This window comes from Coregonus lavaretus (assembly GCF_964263955.1).
Source record: "Coregonus lavaretus genome assembly, contig: SUPER_35_unloc_3, whole genome shotgun sequence".
NCBI classification, from domain to species: Eukaryota; Metazoa; Chordata; class Actinopteri; order Salmoniformes; family Salmonidae; genus Coregonus; species Coregonus lavaretus.
The window spans coordinates 2,063,303-2,082,470 of record NW_028167179.1 but is presented as its reverse complement, the minus strand read 5'-3'; the positions used below and the strand labels follow the sequence as shown (position 1 = coordinate 2,082,470).

Below are 19,168 nucleotides of genomic sequence, written 5' to 3'. Positions count from 1 at the left end.
GTGCTTCCAACTTTGTGGCAACAGTTTGGGGAAGGCCCTTTCCTGTTTCAGCATGACAATGCCCCTGTGCACAAAGCGAGGTCCATACATAAATGGTTTGTCGAGATTGGTGTGGAAGAACTTGACTGGACTGCACAGATCCCTGACCTCAACCCCATCAAACACCTTTGGGATGAACTGGAACGCCGACTGCGAGCCAGGCCTAATCGCCCAACATCAGTGCCTGACCTCACGAATGGTCGTGGCTGAATGGAAGTAAGTCCCCGCAGCAATGTTCCAACATCTAGTGGAAAACCTTCCCAGAAGAGTGGAGGCTGTTATAGCAGCAAAAGGCGGACCAACTCCATATTAATGCCCATGATTTTGGAATGAGACATTCGAACGAGCAGGCGTCCACATACTTTTGGTCATATAGTGTATCAAAAGGACAACTTGGTTCCTAATTTATTAACAGATTTGATCACATTGTTTTAGCACATAAAGGAACAGGTACCACCTGATTATGCCCAATAATGTTAGGGGGTGTTATAAATATGTTATAAAAATAGAGGGTATAGAACATAGGCAAAAACCAAACTCAGAAGGGAAATATAGTTACACTTCAATAAAATGACAGTGTTTTGGCTATGCCAGCACACGAAACAACAAGTCTGTATCATCTGAGAATGTGAGCATACCCAGATGCTCAACTGAGGGTCTTTGTAATGAGCTAAAGAATGGATCCCAGATATCACCTGTGTATATCTCAAGCCACACTGCTACGATTTCTTCCCATTGTGGACACTCCTATGTCTGATAAGGTTAGTCAGGAAGGAGAAGCTCTTGTAACACAGCTTGCACTTGAAGGGCCTCTCATTGGTGTGAACGGTTTGGTGCCTCTTCACATAGTTTGCCTCAGCGAAGCGCTTTCCACAGGTGGGGCAGGCATACGGCTTGTCGGCTTCCGACCTAATGCTCGGCCTCCCACATTGTGACCCAATGACACCAGAGGAGGTAGAAGCAGGAGCCACCACCCTCAGGTGGTTAGTCTTTGAGCTCCCTCCTTGACCTCTAGCCATTGTTTGGGTGTTGTTGGGATTGTGTGCTGTGTTATAGGCTAGGTACTTCTCGTGGCGAACGCCCATCTTGAACCTGTCTGTATTGGTGGGGCAACCATGAGGTAACTGAGGAAGGCTAGACATAGGTCCAGGCTTTCTATGAACCCATTCACCAGGCATTAAACAAGACCCTGAAGGAGAAGACAGACCTGCTGATAGACTACCACCAGGGGGGTCGCCCACCACTCTCTGTGAAGGCTGAAGCCCAGGGTGACCTGCTCTGTTCATCATGGATACTGTGGTGTTTGTATCATAGGAACAGGAGGGTCTATCGCTATCAGCCCCAGGCCCTGCTTCATCTCTGCACTGAGACTGTGAAGAGAAGGGTCTGGGCTGCAGACTGGATCCTTGACTGGAGCCTCTGTCTCTCTGATGACCACCAGGACTGAGGTTGTTCAGTCCACCTGTCCACTGGTTGTGTTCTGTGTGGTGGTTGTGGTGGAGTCTCCGTCCCTCGTGGTTCGGTCCTTGTTCCGACTCGGGAAGGAAGAGCGACGACTCTTGATCCAGGGTTCTGATCCGGGGCCAGGGTTTGTGACCAGCCGCTTCAGAGGTCCAGTCAGCAACCCCGGATATCAGCAGGTCCTCATGGACTGCAGACTGTAAACACAAATTGAACAGAAAAGCATAAAGGTTTATATAAGAAATTCTTTGCTGTACACACAAACTTGACATGATATTATAAAATGTTAACCACAGTCAAGCACATCTCCAACACTGTGATTCAATTACCTAACAATATGGTGCGATTGGAGTGTATTATAAACAATGCCCATATGTGTTGATTCAATAATGAAATATGTTTTGGTTCGATTGAGAGTCCGTGCAATGATACAAAAATAACCAAGTCAGTCAGCACAGTCAATTTTGTATTTAATTTCAACAAAATGGTCATACAATCACATAACGTGAAGTACGGTACTTTTATTGCACAAAATGATACATGACATGTAGAATAACTTTTCTCACTATGGTAACACTTTACCTTCTCTGTAAATCTGGTACCATCACTTTGATAAAATACTTTGGAAAAGGTTCAACATTACAAACTACTTTATGTCAATAAACATGAATTAAGGCACTATCATTTCCTCATGATAAAACACCAGCATCAAACAACAGGACAAGGTTGTCACTTTTCATCAGTGAAGCATTTTTACAGACACCATCACCATATCATCTACTCTGCCTCATCATACTCATTCTTTCCTCAGTTCAACTCATCCAGTTCCCTCTATATCCAAAACCAACAGAATTAACTAAGAACAAATTAACTAGTACATTATATATCACTATACATATGCATTTTCTGCTGGTGTATCCTGAGGTAGCTCCACTCTGAGAACCTCTTCCCGCAGTGAGTACAGGCAAACGGGCTCTCTCCTGTGTGGACCTTCAGGTGCATCTTCAGCTGGTCCTGGCGTGAGAACCTCTTCTCACACTGGGGACAGCTGTAGGGTTTCTCCCCTGTGTGGACCCTCTTGTGTCTCTTCAGGTGGTGCTGGTGGGAGAACCTCTTCTCACACAGGTGGCAACCGAACGGTTTCTCCCCTGTGTGCATCCTCTGGTGGATCTCTAACTGTTTGGGGAAATTGAAGGCTTTCCCACAGAATGAACACGGGAAGTGCTTATCTTTGCCACCGGATCTGCTGATAGCGTCACTACCACTGTCATTTGTCAATTTGCTTGTGTAGCCATTAAGTGTTGAGGCACTGGCATTGTCTGAGGTCTGGTTTAACATTAGGAGAGTGGGTGGAGGATGAAGGCCAGGGAGTGTTTGTGTTGTCGCAGGGTCCATGTTCCAGTTGATAGATCCTATAGAAGGCATGCTGAAGGCAGCACCTGTTAGGGGGTTAACCTGAGGTGCCATCAGTCTCTCTGAATCACAACTATAGGAGCAGGACGGAGCATCGCTAGCCGAGTCTGTTCTCTTCCGCCGCATACCGACACCACCCCGTCCCAGCAGATCAAATCTACGCCTCGCCCTGGTCTCAGCCAGTCTGTTGTCATGGAGACTAAGTTCAGTTGTTGTTTTGTGTTCAACTGTCTGTTTCTGGTAGTGGTTAAAAGTGTTGTTCCCCAGCCCAGAGTTGAGGACGCTGTCCCATCCACTGACCTCCACTATGTGGCCTCTGGTCCTGTCCTGCTCAGTGACATTGTCTCCTGGGCCCTTGGCTGCACCGGTCTGGGTCTGGGAATCCAAGATGGCCGCCCAGTCTCCTCTGTTAGCCTCCAGCCAATCACCTGCAGGAAGAGGTTACAAGATAGACTTTACAAACATGACAGAGAACTCTTTATATGGAGTTTTTTTTGTCAATTACCTGGTGAAGTTCATACATTATAATGTGTGTTTCTGTTTTTAAACATAAGTTGTATTGATTTGATGAATGAAGAAAAAATTATAGCCAGGCGCATCCCTATTCCCATTGAAGATCTATTACTGTATGTAGGCTATATGTATTTCTCCCTTACCTTGCTCCCCCATCTTTAGTCCACTCAGCAAGTCAATGCTCTCTGGTCCGTCTTCTATTGTCTCCTCTTTGACCAGCAGCAGATCAGGCTTCCCATCCTCCATGTCTACTGACTGTAAGGGATACAGAGTGAGAAGATGTTGGATCAATAAATCTGATATGAGCACCCTGCTATGGAGCATCTTCTGATTGGGCAATGAAGGATTGCTATGAGTACTATACAAAACATGTTAGTTTATTTGATACAATGCAAACGTGCTAGTTGATTTGATAATATGCAAAAGTGCTGATAGAATATCTTTCCATATAATCTTATTCATTATGATTTAAAAGGCAAAACTGATCCTCAATCAGCACTTCTACTCTGAGAGGCTTTGTGGATATGGGCCCTGACCTAATAACATTCAGACAGTAGTTCGCAGTGGGCTCACCTCAGTGAAACTTTGTGGGGTCCTGTGCTGCTCAGCTGGTTCCTCTGTGGGTTCAGGAGGTGTAGTATGGTTGTCCTCCATGACCATGGCCCCCTCACACCCTTCCTCCTTCATCAGCAGCACCTCTGGACCCTCCTCCTCCTCCTGGAACAGACAGGTGATACAGATTATACAGACGTACACACAGATAATAAACACAGTTTCAACATGGAGTGTTTACCCATCCCCACCATGTTTGAGTCCTATGCTGTACAGTCGTGGTCAAACATTTTGAGAATGACACAAGTATTGGTCTTCACAAAGTTCGCTGCTTCAGTGTTATGAGATATTTTTGTCAGATGTTACTATGGTATACTGAAGTATAATTACAAGCATTCCATAAGTGTCAAAGGCTTTTATTGACAATTACATTAAGTTTATGCAAAGAGTCAATATTTGCAGTGTTGACCCTTCTTTTTCAAGACCTCTGCAATCCGCCCTGGCATGCTGTCAATTAACTTCTGGGCCACATCCTGACTGATGGCTGCCCATTCTTGCATAATCAATGCTTGGAGTTTGTCAGAATTTGTGGGTTTTTGTTTGTCCACCCGCCTCTTGAGGATCGACCACAAGTTCTCAATGGGATTAAGGTCTGGGGAGTTTCCTGGCCATGGACCCAAAATGTTGATGTTTTGTTCCCCGAGCCACTTAGTTATCACTTTTACCTTATGGCAAGGTGCTCCATCATGCTGGAAAAGGCATTGGTCGTCACCAAACTGTTCTTGGATGGTTGGGAGAAGTTGCTCTCGGAGGATGTGTTGGTACCATTCTTTATACATGGCTGTGTTCTTAGGCAAAAATGTGAGTGAGCCCACTCCCTTGGCTGAGAAGCAACCCCACACATGAATGGTCTCAGGATGCTTTACTGTTGGCATGACACAGGACTGATGGTAGCGCTCACCTTGTCTTCTCCGGACAAGCTTTTTTCCGGATTCCCCAAACAATCGGAAAGGGGATTCATCAGAGAAAATGACTTTACCCCAGTCCAAAGCAGCCAAACCCTGTACCTTTTGCAGAATATCAGTCTGTCCCTGATGTTTTTCCTGGAGAGAGGTGGCTTCTTTGCTGCCCTTCTTGACACCAGGCCATCCTCCAAAAGTCTTCGCCTCACTGTGCGTGCAGATGCCCTCACACCTGCCTGCTGCCATTCCTGAGCAAGCTCTGCACTGGTGGTGTCCCGATCCCGCAGCTGAATCAACTTTAGGAGACGGTCCTGGCGCTTGCTGGACTTTCTTGGGCACCCTGACGCCTTCTTCACAACAATTGAACCTCTCTCCTTGAAGTTCTTGATGATCCGATAAATGGTTGATTTAGGTGCAATCTTACTAGCAGCAATATCCTTGCCTGTGAAGCCCTCTTTGTGCAAAGCAATGATGACGGCACGTGTTTCCTTGCAGGTAACCATGGTTAACAGAGGAAGAACAATGATTTCAAGCACCACCCTCCTTTTAAAGCTTCCAGTCTGTTATTCTAACTCAATCAGCATGACAGAGTGATCTACAGCCTTGTCCTCGTCAACACTCACCTGTGTTAACGAGAGAATTACTGACATGATGGCAGCTGGTCCTTTTGTGGCAGGGCTGAAATGCAGTGGAAATGTTTTTTGGGGATTAAGTTCATTTTAATGGTAAAGAGGGACTTTGCAATTCATTGCAATTCATCTGATCACTCTTCATGACATTCTGGAGTATATGCAAATTGCCATCATCTAAACTGAGGCAGCAGACTTTGTGATATTATTATTTGTGTCATTCTCAGAACCTTTGACCACAACTGTAGTTACAGAATGACTTCATTGTTGTTAAAACCATCATGGTGGACATAAATATGATGTTGTGGGTAAATATGAGTCAGCTATGATAAGTCAAAAGTCATCATCAGACAAACCTGACTAAACTATTTTGATGTGTACAGTAGGTGTTTGTTAGTGTGGGGGTATATTTAGTAAGTCTATAATGGTTCTAAAGCGCTGTTGGGTGAGATCAGATGTTATGTATACTACAGAGAGTCTCAATCTTAGAAAAGTCCAATTGTGTTTATTAAACATCCATATGAAAATAAAACATACACGTCTCAACCAAAAATGTGCATGAACTTGATAAACTGCATAATTTCCTTATTGAAAGTGTCTTGGGGAAAAAATGAAGTAGTTGAATGGAAGTAATGAAATAGGCATTTGTGAACATCATATAACCTACACAGTACAAACATAATATGTAACAGACTTTTGCCTATAAACTGAACAAAAATATAAATGCACCCTGCAACAATTAACGATTTTACTGAGTTACAGTTCATATAAGGAAATCAGTCAATTGAAATAAATTCATTACGCCCTAATCTATAGATTTCACATGAATGGGCAGGGTCACAGCCCACTGGGGAGCCAGGCCCAGCCAGTCAGAATGAGTTTCTCCCCACAAAAGGGCTTTATTACAGACAGAAATACTCAGTTGAATCAGCTGTCCGGATGGCTGGTCTCAGACGATCCCGCCTGTGAATTAGCCGGATGTGGAGGTCCTGGGCTGGCGTGGTTACATGTGGTCTGCGATTGTGAGGCCAGTTGGATGTACTGCCAAATTCTCTAAAACGACGTTGGAGGCAGCTTATGGTAGAAAAATTAACATTCAATTATCTGGCAACAGCTCTGGTGGACATTCCTGCAGTCAGCATGCCAATTGCACGCTCCCTCAAAACTTGAGACATCTGTGGCATTGTGTTGTGACAAAACTGCACATTTTAGAGTGGCCTTTTATTGTCCCCAGCACAAGGTGCACATGTGTAATGATCATTCCATTTAATCAGCTTCTTGATATGACACACCTGACAAGTGAATGGATTATTTTAGCAAAGGAGAAATGCTCACTAACAGGGATGCAAACAAATGTGTGCACAACATTTGAGAGAAATAAGATTTTGTGCGTATGTAACATTTCTGGGATCTTTTATTTCAGCTCATGAAACATGGCACCAACACTTTACATGTTGCGTTTATATTTTTGTTCAGTATATATGCCTTATATCACACAATGTCTGGATGCAATATTCTACCCAGGAATATTCTACACTGAAATATGTTACTCTCGTTATTCCAAATGCATCTGTGGATCTTTTCTGCTGACAACAATGACAAACAATTCTTTCTCTTTAATGGAGGGTTTGATCTAAACCTCAGAAGCTATTGAGTGGAATAGTTACTTTCTATTTTATGGAATGGAATGGTTTTTCTGCTGGTGTATCCTGAGGTAGCTCCTCTCTGAGAACCTCTTCCCGCAGTGCGTACAGGCAAACAGCCGCTCTCCTGTGTGGACCTTCAGGTGCATCTTTAGCTGGTGCTGGCGGGAGAAGCTCTTCTCACACTGTGGGCAGCTGTAGGGTTTCTCCCCTGTGTGGACCCTCTGGTGCCTTTTCAGGTTGCCAGCCTGGGCGAAGCACATATGACACTGGGTACAGCTGAAGGGTTTCACCCCTGTGTGGACCCTTTGGTGGACCTCCACCTTCTTGGGGCAGCTGAAGCCTTTGTTACAGAACATGCAGAGGAACCGTTTGTCTTTACTAGTGCCTGATGTGGCTCCCCCTCCCTGAGCCTGGGCTCTAACACTGTCGTTTGAGTTCAATACCTGATCGAAAAGTATGCGGCCATGTGAATCAGAAGATGCCATCGACGTCAACACTGGTTCTGGGTCGCGATCCCAGAACGTGTGTAAAGGTGAGTGGGTCACAGCATTTGGATTTGTCTCTAAGCTTCCCCTGTAATCTAACAAATCTCTGCCCTGTGAGTGTCCTTCTCCTAGGTGACTATCTGCATTCCATGTGGGAGGAGTGTCGCCCTCCACTTTCACAGTCACCTCATCTACCGCTATAACCTCCCCTTTCTTATCTAGGCACCCTTCAGTGTATACACTACTACTGTACTGGTTCCAGTCCCCTCTAGACAGATCAGTCTGTGTCTCTAAACCCAAGGATATGTTGCCAGGGTCCATCTCTGTAGTGTAAAAACAAGACAGATCATCACCGGTTTTTTCTAACGCATCACCATCAGTATTTCCACAGGAATTAACAGTCTTCTGGCTCTGGTGAAATACCGGTAAGTACTCTGTGCCAGGAGCAGGAGGACAGCCCAGTCTCCCCAGCCCCAGTCCCTCTGGGTCTGATCTGTGGTCAGATCCTGTATGTAAGAGCCTGTGTGTTACAGTTAAAGTCTCTGTGTCTGTCTCTGACTTGACGGCGTTCTGCTTTCCACTGACCTCCGTGATGCTGTGTCGAGTCTTGGCCTGGGGCGCGGCGGCAGTTGCGATGTCCTCCATGGCTACAGGGGGCGCCACTCCAGCTGCTGCGCCAGTCTGGATGTCTCTGCTGTGCCGTGGGTCCTCCTCTCCTTCAGACCTCTCCTGCTTGACCCCAGGACCTGCAGCCTCTGCATCTGCTGACTGACAAAAAGAGAGGAGGTTATTGAATTGGATAACAAAGTCGTAGGGAAGTCTCACAAGTAGGGCTGTTTTGGTGACCGTATTACCGCCATACCGGCGGTCACGAGTCATGAAGGCAGTCAAATTCCACAGGACTGTTTAGTCACGGTAATTAGGTTTCTCCAAGCTCTGATGCTGCTGATGGTCATTAGTAGCCTACCAAACTTGCTAACTGCCTGGTACTCAGCACTCTGTTGTCCCTCTAATCACTCTGACATCAATGAAAATCTATTCAAACACTTAATGAGAGCCCATGAGCTCATGTTGAACAACATTTCTATAGGCTATGCAAAATTTCTATAGGCTATGCAATTGCGCGAGAAAACAAAGTGATGGCCTCTATTAAAAAGAGGAGGATCCCATCAGCTTTCTATAGGCTAGGCCTACTATATTTATTTCTAAACTTTCCTAATATTAAGCACATTGCTTATCTTTACAACAGGAGTATTGCCTACTTGGCTGGCATGAAAATTAACCAATGGAAAAGCGTCCTCCATTCGCTATTTAAGTGCATAGATGACATGTATTTTTTCAGGTGCCACGGTTTCAAGACAGGTGCATGATAATGGTCCATTCTAAATCAAAACAATTTTCACACATACAGTGCCTTCGGAAAGTATTCAGACCCATTGACTTTTTCCACTTTGTTGAAGCACCTTTGGCATCGATTACTGCCTCGAGTCTTCTTGGGTATGACGCTACAAGCTTGGCACACCTGTATATGGGGAGTTTCTCCCATTCTTCTCTGCAGATCCTCTCAAGCACTGTCAGGTTGGATGGGGAGCGTTGCAGCACAGCTATTTTCAGGTCTCTCCAGAGATGTTAGATCGGGTTCAAGTCTGGGCTCTGGCTGGGCCACTCAAAGACATTCAGAGACTTGTCCTGAAACCACTCCTGCATTGTCTTGGCTGTGTGCTTAGGGTCGTTGTCCTGTTGGAAGGTGGGTGAAACTTCACACCAGTCTGAGGTCCTGAGCGCTCTGGAGCAGGTTTTCATTAAGGATCTCTCTGTACTTTGCTCCGTTCATCTTTGCCTCAATCCTGACTAGTCTCCCAGTCCCTGCCATTGAAAAACATCCCCACAGCATGATCCTGCCACCCCCATGCTTCACCATAGGGATGGTGCCAGGTTTCAATCAGATATGATGCTTGGCATTCAGGCCAAAGAGTTCAATCTTGGTTTCATCAGACCAGAGAATCTGGTTAGGTGCCTTTTGGCAAACTCCAAGTGGGCTGTCATGTGCCTTTCACTGAGGAGTGACTTCCGTCTGGCCACTCTATCATAAAGGCCTGATTGGTGGAGTGCTGCAGAGTTGGTTGTCCTTCTGGAAGGCTCTCCCATCTCCACAGAGGAACTCTAGAGCTCTGTCAGAGTGACCATCGGGTTCTTGGTCACCTCCCTGACCAAGGCCCTTCTCCCCCGATTGCTCAGTTTGGCCGGGTGGCCAGCTCTAGGAAGAGTCTTGGTGGTTCCAAACTTCTTCCATTTAAGAATGATGGAGGCCACTGTGTTCTTGGGGACCTTCAATGCTGCAGACATTTTTTGGTACCCTTCCCCAGATCTGTGCCTCGACACAATCCTGTCTCGGAGCTCTACGGACAATTCCTTCAACCTCATGGCTTGGTTTTTGCTCTGACATGCACTGTCAACTGTGGGACCTTACATAGACAGGTGTGTGCCATTCCAAATCATGTCCAATCAATTGAATTTACCACAGGTGTACTCCAATCAAGTTGTAGAAACATCTCAAGGATGATCGATGGAAACAGGATGCACCTGAGCTGAATTTCGAGTCTCATAGCAAAGGGTCTGAATACTTACAGTGGGGAAAAAAAGTATTTAGTCAGCCACCAATTGTGCAAGTTCTCCCACTTAAAAAGATGAGAGAGGCCTGTAATTTTCATCATAGGTACACGTCAACTATGACAGACAAAATGAGAAAAAAAAATCCAGAAAATCACATTGTAGGATTTTTAATGAATTTATTTGCAAATTATGGTGGAAAATAAGTATTTGGTCAATAACAAAAGTTTCTCAATACTTTGTTATATACCCTTTGTTGGCAATGACACAGGTCAAACGTTTTCTGTAAGTCTTCACAAGGTTTTCACACACTGTTGCTGGTATTTTGGCCCATTCCTCCATGCAGATCTCCTCTAGAGCAGTGATGTTTTGGGGCTGTCGCTGGGCAACACGGACTTTCAACTCCCTCCAAAAATGTTCTATGGGGTTTAGATCTGGAGACTGGCTAGGCCACTCCAGGACCTTGAAATGCTTCTTACGAAGCCACTCCTTCGTTGCCCGGGCGGTGTGTTTGGGATCATTGTCATGCTGAAAGACCCAGCCACGTTTCATCTTCAATGCCCTTGCTGATGGAAGGAGGTTTTCACTCAAAATCTCACGATACATGACGCCATTCATTATTTCCTTTACACGGATCAGTCGTCCTGGTCCCTTTTCAGAAAAACAGCCCCAAAGCATGATGTTTCCACCCCCATGCTTCACAGTAGGTATGGTGTTCTTTGGATGCAACTCAGCATTCTTTGTCCTCCAAACACGACGAGTTGAGTTTTTACCAAAAAGTTCTATTTTGGTTTCATCTGACCATATGACATTCTCCCAATCCTCTTCTGGATCATCCAAATGCACTCTAGCAAACTTCAGACGGGCCTGGACATGTACTGGCTTAAGCAGGGGGACACGTCTGGCAGTGCAGGACTTGAGTCCCTGGCGGCGTAGTGTGTTACTGATGGTAGGCTTTGTTACTTTGGTCCCAGCTCTCTGCAGGTCATTCACTAGGTCCCCCCGTGTGGTTCTGGGATTTTTGCTCACCGTTCTTGTGATCATTTTGACCCCACAGGGTGAGATCTTGCGTGGAGCCCCAGATCGAGGGAGATTATCAGTGGTCTTGTATGTCTTCCATTTCCTAATAATTGCTCCCACAGTTGATTTCTTCAAACCAAGCTGCTTACCTATTGCAGATTCTGTCTTCCCAGCCTGGTGCAGGTCTACAATTTTGTTTCTGGTGTCCTTTGACAGCTCTTTGGTCTTGGCCATAGTGGAGTTTGGAGTGTGACTGTTTGAGGTTGTGGACAGGTGTCTTTTATACTGATAACAAGTTCAAACAGGTGCCATTAATACAGGTAACGAGTGGAGGACAGAGGAGCCTCTTAAAGAAGAAGTTACAGGTCTGTGAGAGCCAGAAATCTTGCTTGTTTGTAGGTGACCAAATACTTATTTTCCACCATAATTTGCAAATAAATTCATGAAAAATCCTACAATGTGATTTTCTGGAGAAAAAAATTCTCAATTTGTCTGTCATAGTTGACATGTACCTATGATGAAAATTACAGGCCTCTCATCTTTTTAAGTGGGAGAACTTGCACAATTGGTGGCTGACTAAATACTTTTTTCCCCACTGTATGTATTTTTTTTTTTTAATACATTTGCAAAAATTTATAAAAACCTGTTTTCGCTTTGTTCACTATGGGTATTGTGTGTAGATTGCTGAGGATGTTTTATTTATTTAATCCATTTTAGAATAAGGGTGTAACGTCAAATGTGGAAAGATTCAAGGGTTCTGAATACTTTCCCGAATGCACTGTTTATTATTTAGTATATGTAAAGACAAGATTAAATCAAAAATAGTCTGATGGGTGACAATATTAGCATATCACTTGTGATGCACTTGCGACTTTTTCTAATCATAGGTCGCACACCTCATGTAGCCGAGCCCATAGGCCTATATGTTTTGATAAGGTTTGTATCACAACTAAAATGGACAAATAGCGTCTTAAAATTAAGCACACTAATTTGCTTTACAAGAGGTGTAGAGCCTAACTGGCATACATAAGCAGCGCGTGAGTTTCAAGTTTGGGAAAGATAATTTTCACCATAAAAATGCAACTTTACAATATAAGCATTACATGGATAATTGCATTTGCGGTCACTTTTGATAAAGGTGTTTTCCCGCTAATGGATCATTCGTGCTTATAGCCTACTGCCATATGCGCATTGCTGCGCTTATCATGTGAAGAAATAGCCTAATAGATTATCAACACTTAAAGCTAAACGTTCTGATCTGTTGGGTCAGCCACATTGTGTAAAAAAATGTTTTTTGATGCTAGTGGTTGTATTAATTTTGGATCTATCGCATCCCATAACTGTCCTAGACTGTTTGGAATATTTATTTCTTGCACAGAATAGGTCAACTTTTGTACTATGGGTGATAGTAGATTGACATAGGCTAGTGCTTTTGCTGTTTGTTAGGCCTACTCATCTTGTTGGCTAACTAAAAGTAAATGTGGACAGTTCTTCCAAGATCTTCAACATGCACCTCGGAATTGGATAAGAACGCGCGCAGTTGCGTCCCGGATGTGTCTGTCTTCATTTGTAGTCTGTGACAAAGACCCGATCACGTGATGGAGAGCTCTAGTTTGCATTTTCAAGTTGACAGTTCTTGTTCAATGCCCTACCAGATAACACTGCCATAAAAGATCAATCAAAGTTCACATTTGTAATTGTACTACATTATTGTGATCGCATTGTGACAAAAAAGAAGATAAACTTAATGTGCAATTTAACAACGTTTTTAATTAACCTACCAAGTACAAAATTAAAATCCTTATTGAGTAAAACAATATTTTCCCTCCCATTTTCGATTTCATTATCATGCTTTATCCTTGACAGTTTGGCCTGTCAATCGGTCACTATGGGTGGGATTGTCAGGGGAGGAGCAGGATATTTGTGAGTCACAGGGTTGGTAGGGTTTCTGATCTGTCAATTAATTATTACGGGTGGGATTTTCAGGGAAGGGAGAAGATTAGTAATCTAGTAATTAAAACACTTTTTCAATATAATTTATTGTGGCAAAACCTAAGAAAAATAGTTGTGTTCTGTTCATAAATATGGATTCCCCCTGTTAATAAACAGTGTAGAATTGCAGGAAAATTGTTTTTAAAATTCTAAGAATTTCTTCCCCCAGACCCCAAAGCTTGGCTGAGGGGAGCCTTTCTGAAATAAATGGGCAACATTTGATGATCTGTAACTTTTTATGTCACACTATTACACTAACCTCTATCACGATAACATGCTGGGTTGAGGTTCCACTCCCCTCATCTATAGCTATGGGTTGGTCATCTCTCCACACATTGTGTCCTGCTGGCTTCACAAAGCTCCTGTGGCCTCCAGTGAGATGTCCTTCACCTAAGAGAGTGATTGGGGAAAAAGGGGTGGTTAAGTTAGGTACTGTCAATGCTCAACGCTATATTGTACACTGTCTTCAATTGGCAAGGATGTAAGGAAATACTTCTCATAACTTTTTGATACACTATTTATTTATTGATTGATTTACTATGTTCCATGCATCACATTCTTTTGAGTATGACAATAGGAAATTCAGTAAATCAAGAATCTCGTTAGAATATTATATTGTGTCTTTGTGCAAGAAGAATTCGTTCTTAATTGACCTGCCTGGTAAAATGAAGGTAAAATTAAAAAAATGTGTGCAAGATAGACAAGTAATCAGGGAAAGTCACCAAAAACGGAACAAGACCCAATTCTGGGTAACGCATCTGAACACGTGGTGAGGGTAACGGGGCGACAGCCCCCGCAGCCTCCGCCTTCTGCAAAATCAAAATGTACCTCTTGCCATTCCTCTGTATCGGTCGAGGATCTTGACACTACTAGGACGACTGGCGAGGACGCGCTCTCGCATTGTCCTCTCTGCGCGCTCCCGTGCCACCTTCAGTTCCACTAGTTGTAGTTTCCTCCGCAATGCCCTGTTTTCTTTCTGGCTTTGAGTTATTTCCAAACGAAACACAGCATAGTCGTCGTCTACGAGTTTACAAATCTCTGCCACGGCTGAATTCGCTAGCATCTCCATGATGGAGGCAATTTGAGTGTGAAAAACCATACAGTTAGCCATTGTTAGCAGCTAACGTTACTAGCTAGCGTTACCTAGATAACATCTATCAACCAAGTCCTGTCTCCAACGCGAATTAAACACTACCTGGTGTAGGTATGTGATGCTGTGCAGTTATATTCTGAGTTCCAGGGTGTTAATAAACGTCTAAATAAAACCGCAAACATGGAAATTGTTCTTGGTCACAGTTCACTTCCGTTTACACTGAAGAGAAAGGATCTTATTGGTTGGCGTCATAGCTCAAAGGGTGTGGTTAAATAAATAAAAAATATGCGTCATGTTCTTTGAAATACGGTACTGCTTAAAATTGTAATTTATTATGTTAAAAAGCAGCTTTTGTGTGTTGGAATGGTGTGGGCGTACCCCAACAACAGAATGGTGTGGGCATATACCGGTCGTTAAAAATATTCACACGAGTAGACTGCTGATTGGCCAGCTCATCCTCTTTAAGGAAATAGCAAGCATTTTTTTTTTACCTTTGTTTGAGATAAAAGTTTAAGATGGGGTTTTTGAAGTGTTTTATCCAATTTATGCTTTGGCCACAAATACGATTATTAGGGATGTGCACGGTTATTCGAATGTCCATAGTATTCGAATACTTGTGTGAGTACAATTTTTGCAAAAATAAAATAAAACATTAAAACATCCATCTTACAACCATTTCAAATGATTAATGTAGTAAAACAGCACACTTTTCTTTGTAGTTATGTGCGCCCCGTAAAAAGACCAGTAGCCAACAGGTAGCCTTCACATGTGTAGCTTGTTGTTCATTTTGGCCAATCAAAGCGACAAATAGGCTCAATGTGTGGCAAGTAGCGTGACGGTTCACTACTGCAATGCACAATGGAATAAAATTACCGAATTAAACGTTTTTGAAATGAGTAGGAGTTGGCTACAAACGCTGAAGAACATATGAAAAGCAGAAAGGAAAACGCTGCACTGTGCTGCTCATGCTCCCAGGTGATATTTATTTATAACAACGTTTCGACCCTTAGGTCTTCATAAGCCATCCATATCCCAGGTGGGGGTGGAAGGTCCTATATATATATAAGGGCAGTACTAAGTGACATCTCTTCCTGAAACAGGAGGTAAAAAATCTATAACATAGGTTCACAATATTAACATTCAATGTATCAAAATATATGATCATATACAAGGAATGTTATCAATATTTGCAGTAATATACATACAATATTCATGTAATGTTCAATTAGGACAAAAAAACAAACACAATTTGGACATATTGAAACTATAAAAATGGTTTCAAGTCAAACTCCTCGTTAAGGCCAAGAGGAGAAAGTGTGTTGAGCCTGTGGATCCAGAAAGATTCCCTGTGAAGAAGTTTCCTCTCAATGTCCCCTCCCCTGCGTAACATCTTGACCATTTCTATTCCAATGTATCTCAGAGAACTAATAGGATGTCCAGCTTGTACAAAATGAACAGCAACCAGATTTTTTGTCTCACCTGTCCGAATCTCTCTCACGTTTGGGGGTCTTTGAAAGACCATATGTGGGGGATTTTTCAAAATGGGTTTCAATTGTGGGTCAGTATCAATAATGTACCAGTGCTTCCTGATAATGTCCTTAAATGCCTTCCCCAATGGTGAGTATTGGGTGAAGCATGAGGGGACAACTTCTGCTTTTTCTTTAACTTTTGGTTGAAGGCTTTCCAGCTGTGTTAGTCCTTCAAAATGATCATTGGCATGTTTTACACAATTGTCTTTGTACCCCCTTTCCTTAAACCTCTGTGTGAGGTCCGTGGTCTGTTTCTGATAAGCATCAGAGCTGCATATTCTTCTGATGCGACTGAATTGACTTATAGGGAGACTTTTAATAAGTGGACGTGGATGAATGCTGTTACCTCTAAGAAGGGTATTCCTGTCCGTAGGTTTCCTATAGAGATCTGTAGAGAGGGAGATTTTGTCCTTAATAACCATTACATCAAGAAAACTGATTTGTGATAGGTGATAGTTAATGGTGAAATGAAGGTGTTCATTCATAGAGTTTAGATAAGCATGGAATTCCAAAAGTTCTTCCTGGGTCACTGTATAGATCATGAAAATGTCATCCAAATATCTCAGAATTAGAATATTGGAGAGAAAAGGGTTACGGTCTGGATTCAGCACCACCTGTTTTTCAAACATTCCTATATATATAAACTCAGCAAAAAAAAGAGACGTCCTCTCACTGTCAACTGTGTTTATTTTCAGCAAACTTAACATGTGTAAATATTTGTATGAACATTACAAGATTCAACAACTGAGACATAAACTGAACAAGTTCCACAGACATGTGACTAACAGAAATTGAATAATGTGTCCCTGAACAAAGGGGGGGTCAAAATTATCTGGTGCATTAAGTACTGCAGTGCATCTCCTCCTCATAGACTGCACCAGATTTGCCAGTTCTTGCTGTGAGATGTTACCCCACTCTTCCACCAAAGCACCTGCAAGTTCCCTGACATTTCTGGGGGGAATGGCCCTAGCCCTCACCCTCCGATCCAACAGGTCCCAGACGTGCTCAATGGGATTGAGATCCGGGCTCTTCGCTGGCCATGGCAGAACACTGACATTCCTGTCTTGCAGGAAATCACGCACAGAACGAGCAGTATGGCTGGTGGCATTGTCATGCTGGAGGGTCATGTCAGGATGAGCTTGCAGGAAGGGTACCACATGAGGGAGGAGGATGTCTTCCCTGTAACGCACAGCGTTGAGATTGCCTGCAATGACAACAAGCTCAGTCCGATGATGCTGTGACACACCGCCCCAAACCATGACGGACCCTCCACCTCCAAATCGATCCCGCTGCAGAGTACAGGCCTCGGTGTAACGCTCATTCCTTCGACGATAAACGCGAATCCAATCATCACCCCTGGTTAGACAAAACTGTGACTCGTCAGTGAAGAGCACTTTTTGCCAGTCCTGTCTGGTCCAACGACAGTGGGTTTGTGCCCATATGCGACGTTGTTGACAGTGACATCTGGTGAGGACCTGCCTTACAACAGGCCTACAAGCCCTCAGTCCAGCCTCTCTCAGTCTATTGCGGACAGTCTGAGCACTGATGGAGAAATTGTGCGTTCCTGGTGTAACTCGGGCAGTTGTTGTTGCCATCCTGTACCTGTCCCGCAGGTGTGATGTTCGGATGTACCGATCCTGTGCAGGTGTTGTTGCACGTGATCTGCCACGTCAAGGACGATCAGCTATCCGTCCTGTCTCCCTGTAGTGCTGTCTTAGGCGTCTCACAGTACGGACATTGCAATTTATTGCCCTGGCCACATCTGCAGTCCTCATGCCTCCTTGCAGCATGCCTAAGGCACGTTCACGCAGATAAGCAGGGACCTTGGGCATCTTTCTTTTGGTGTTTTTCAGAGTCATTAGAAAGGCCTCTTTAGTGTCCTAAGTTTTCATATCTGTGACCTTAATTGCGTAATGTCTGTAAGCTGTTAGTGTCTTAACGACCGTTCCACAGGTGCATGTTCATTAATTGTTTATGGTTAATTGAACAAGCATGGGAAACAGTGTTTAAACCCTTTACAATGAAGATCTGTGAAGTTATTTGGATTTTTACGAATTATCTTTGAAAGACAGGGTCCTGAAAAAGGGACATTTCTTTTTTTTGCTTAGTTTAGGTTAGCATAATTAGGAGCCATAGTACTCCCCAGTTCAGCCAGGTCCACAATACAATTGGTGCTGGGAAGAGCATTAGGGGGACGTTCATTGAGGGAGAACTTGAGGGCCTCTAGGCCACCCTGATGGGGGATGTTAGTATATATTGTCTTGCATTAGGAGGAACCCAGGGCCAACCGCACCAGCATATGGTCTCACAAGGGGTCTGAGGATCTCATCTCGGTACCTAATGGCAGTCAGGCTACCTCTGGCGAGCACATGGAGGGCTGTGCGGCCCCCCAAAGAAATGCCACCCCACACCATGACTGACCCACCGCCAAACCGGTCATGCTGGAGGATGTTGCAGGCAGCAGAACGTTCTCCACGGCGTCTCCAGACTCTGTCACGTCTGTCACATGTGCTCAGTGTGAACCTGCTTTCATCTGTGAAGAGCACAGGGCGCCAGTGGCGAATTTGCCAATCTTGGTGTTCTCTGGCAAGTGCCAAACGTCCTGCACGGTGTTGGGCTGTAAGCACAACCCGCACCTGTGGACGTCGGGCCCTCATACCACCCCCATGGAGTCTGTTTCTGACCGTTTGAGTAGACACATGCACATTTGTGGCCTGTTGGAGGTCATTTTGCAGGGCTTGCACAAAGGCGGAGGTAGCGGTCCTGCTGCTGGGTTGTTGCCCTCCTACGGCCTCCTCCACGTCTCCTGATGTACTGGCCTGTCTCCTGGTAGCGCCTCCATGCTCTGGACACTACGCTGACAGACACAGCAAACCTTCTTGCCACAGCTCGCATTGATGTGCCATCCTGGATGAGCTGCACTACCTGAGCCACTTTTGTGGGTTGTAGACTCCTTCTCATGCTACCACTAGAGTGAAAGCACCGCCAGCATTCAAAAGTGACCAAAACATCAGCCAGGAAGCATAGGAACTGAGAAGTGGTCTGTGGTCACCACCTGCAAAACCAGTCCTTTATTGGGGGTGTCTTGCTAATTGCCTATAATTTCCACCTGTTGTCTATTCCATTTGCACAACAGCATGTGGAATTTATTGTCAATCAGTGTTGCTTCCTAAGTGGGCAGTTTGATTTCACAGAAGTGTGATTGACTTGGAGTTACATTGTGT

General features: G+C 44.2%; 1 protein-coding gene across 2 annotated transcripts; it reads right to left on the bottom strand.

Annotated features, from left to right (window-relative positions):
* Nucleotides 1-312: 312 nt before the first annotated feature.
* LOC311110277 (uncharacterized protein) lies at nt 313-14,636 on the bottom strand. 2 transcript variants are annotated; one of them, XM_084188815.1, is made up of 7 exons: nt 14,151-14,636; nt 13,582-13,712; nt 8,286-8,468; nt 4,000-4,143; nt 3,570-3,681; nt 3,214-3,341; nt 313-1,697 (listed from the first exon to the last, which is right to left on the bottom strand). In XM_084188815.1, the coding sequence occupies exons 1-7, from the start codon at nt 14,431-14,433 to the stop codon at nt 759-761; spliced, it is 1,920 nt and encodes a 639-aa protein (XP_084044941.1). In that variant the 5' UTR covers nt 14,434-14,636; the 3' UTR covers nt 313-758. The 2 variants fall into 2 exon arrangements, with proteins under 2 accessions (XP_084044941.1, XP_084044942.1); XM_084188816.1 differs by lacking the exon at nt 313-1,697 and having other exon boundaries at nt 1,959-3,341.
* Between the last annotated feature and the right edge of the window lie 4,532 nt (nt 14,637-19,168).

What these genes read in the sequence shown, in the direction of transcription:
- LOC311110277 (XM_084188815.1), bottom strand. Translation starts at nt 14,433, where the DNA reads ATGGCTAACTGTATGGTTTTTCACACTCAAATTGCCTCCATCATGGAG. An exon ending in ACTAAAGATGGGGGAGCAAG is followed by an intron (nt 3,342 to 3,569) that starts GTAAGGGAGAAA and finishes CTCTTCCTGCAG; the next exon opens with GTGATTGGCTGGAGGCTAAC. An exon ending in CCAGAGGCCACATAGTGGAG is followed by an intron (nt 1,698 to 3,213) that starts GTCAGTGGATGG and finishes TTGTGTTTACAG; the next exon opens with TCTGCAGTCCATGAGGACCT.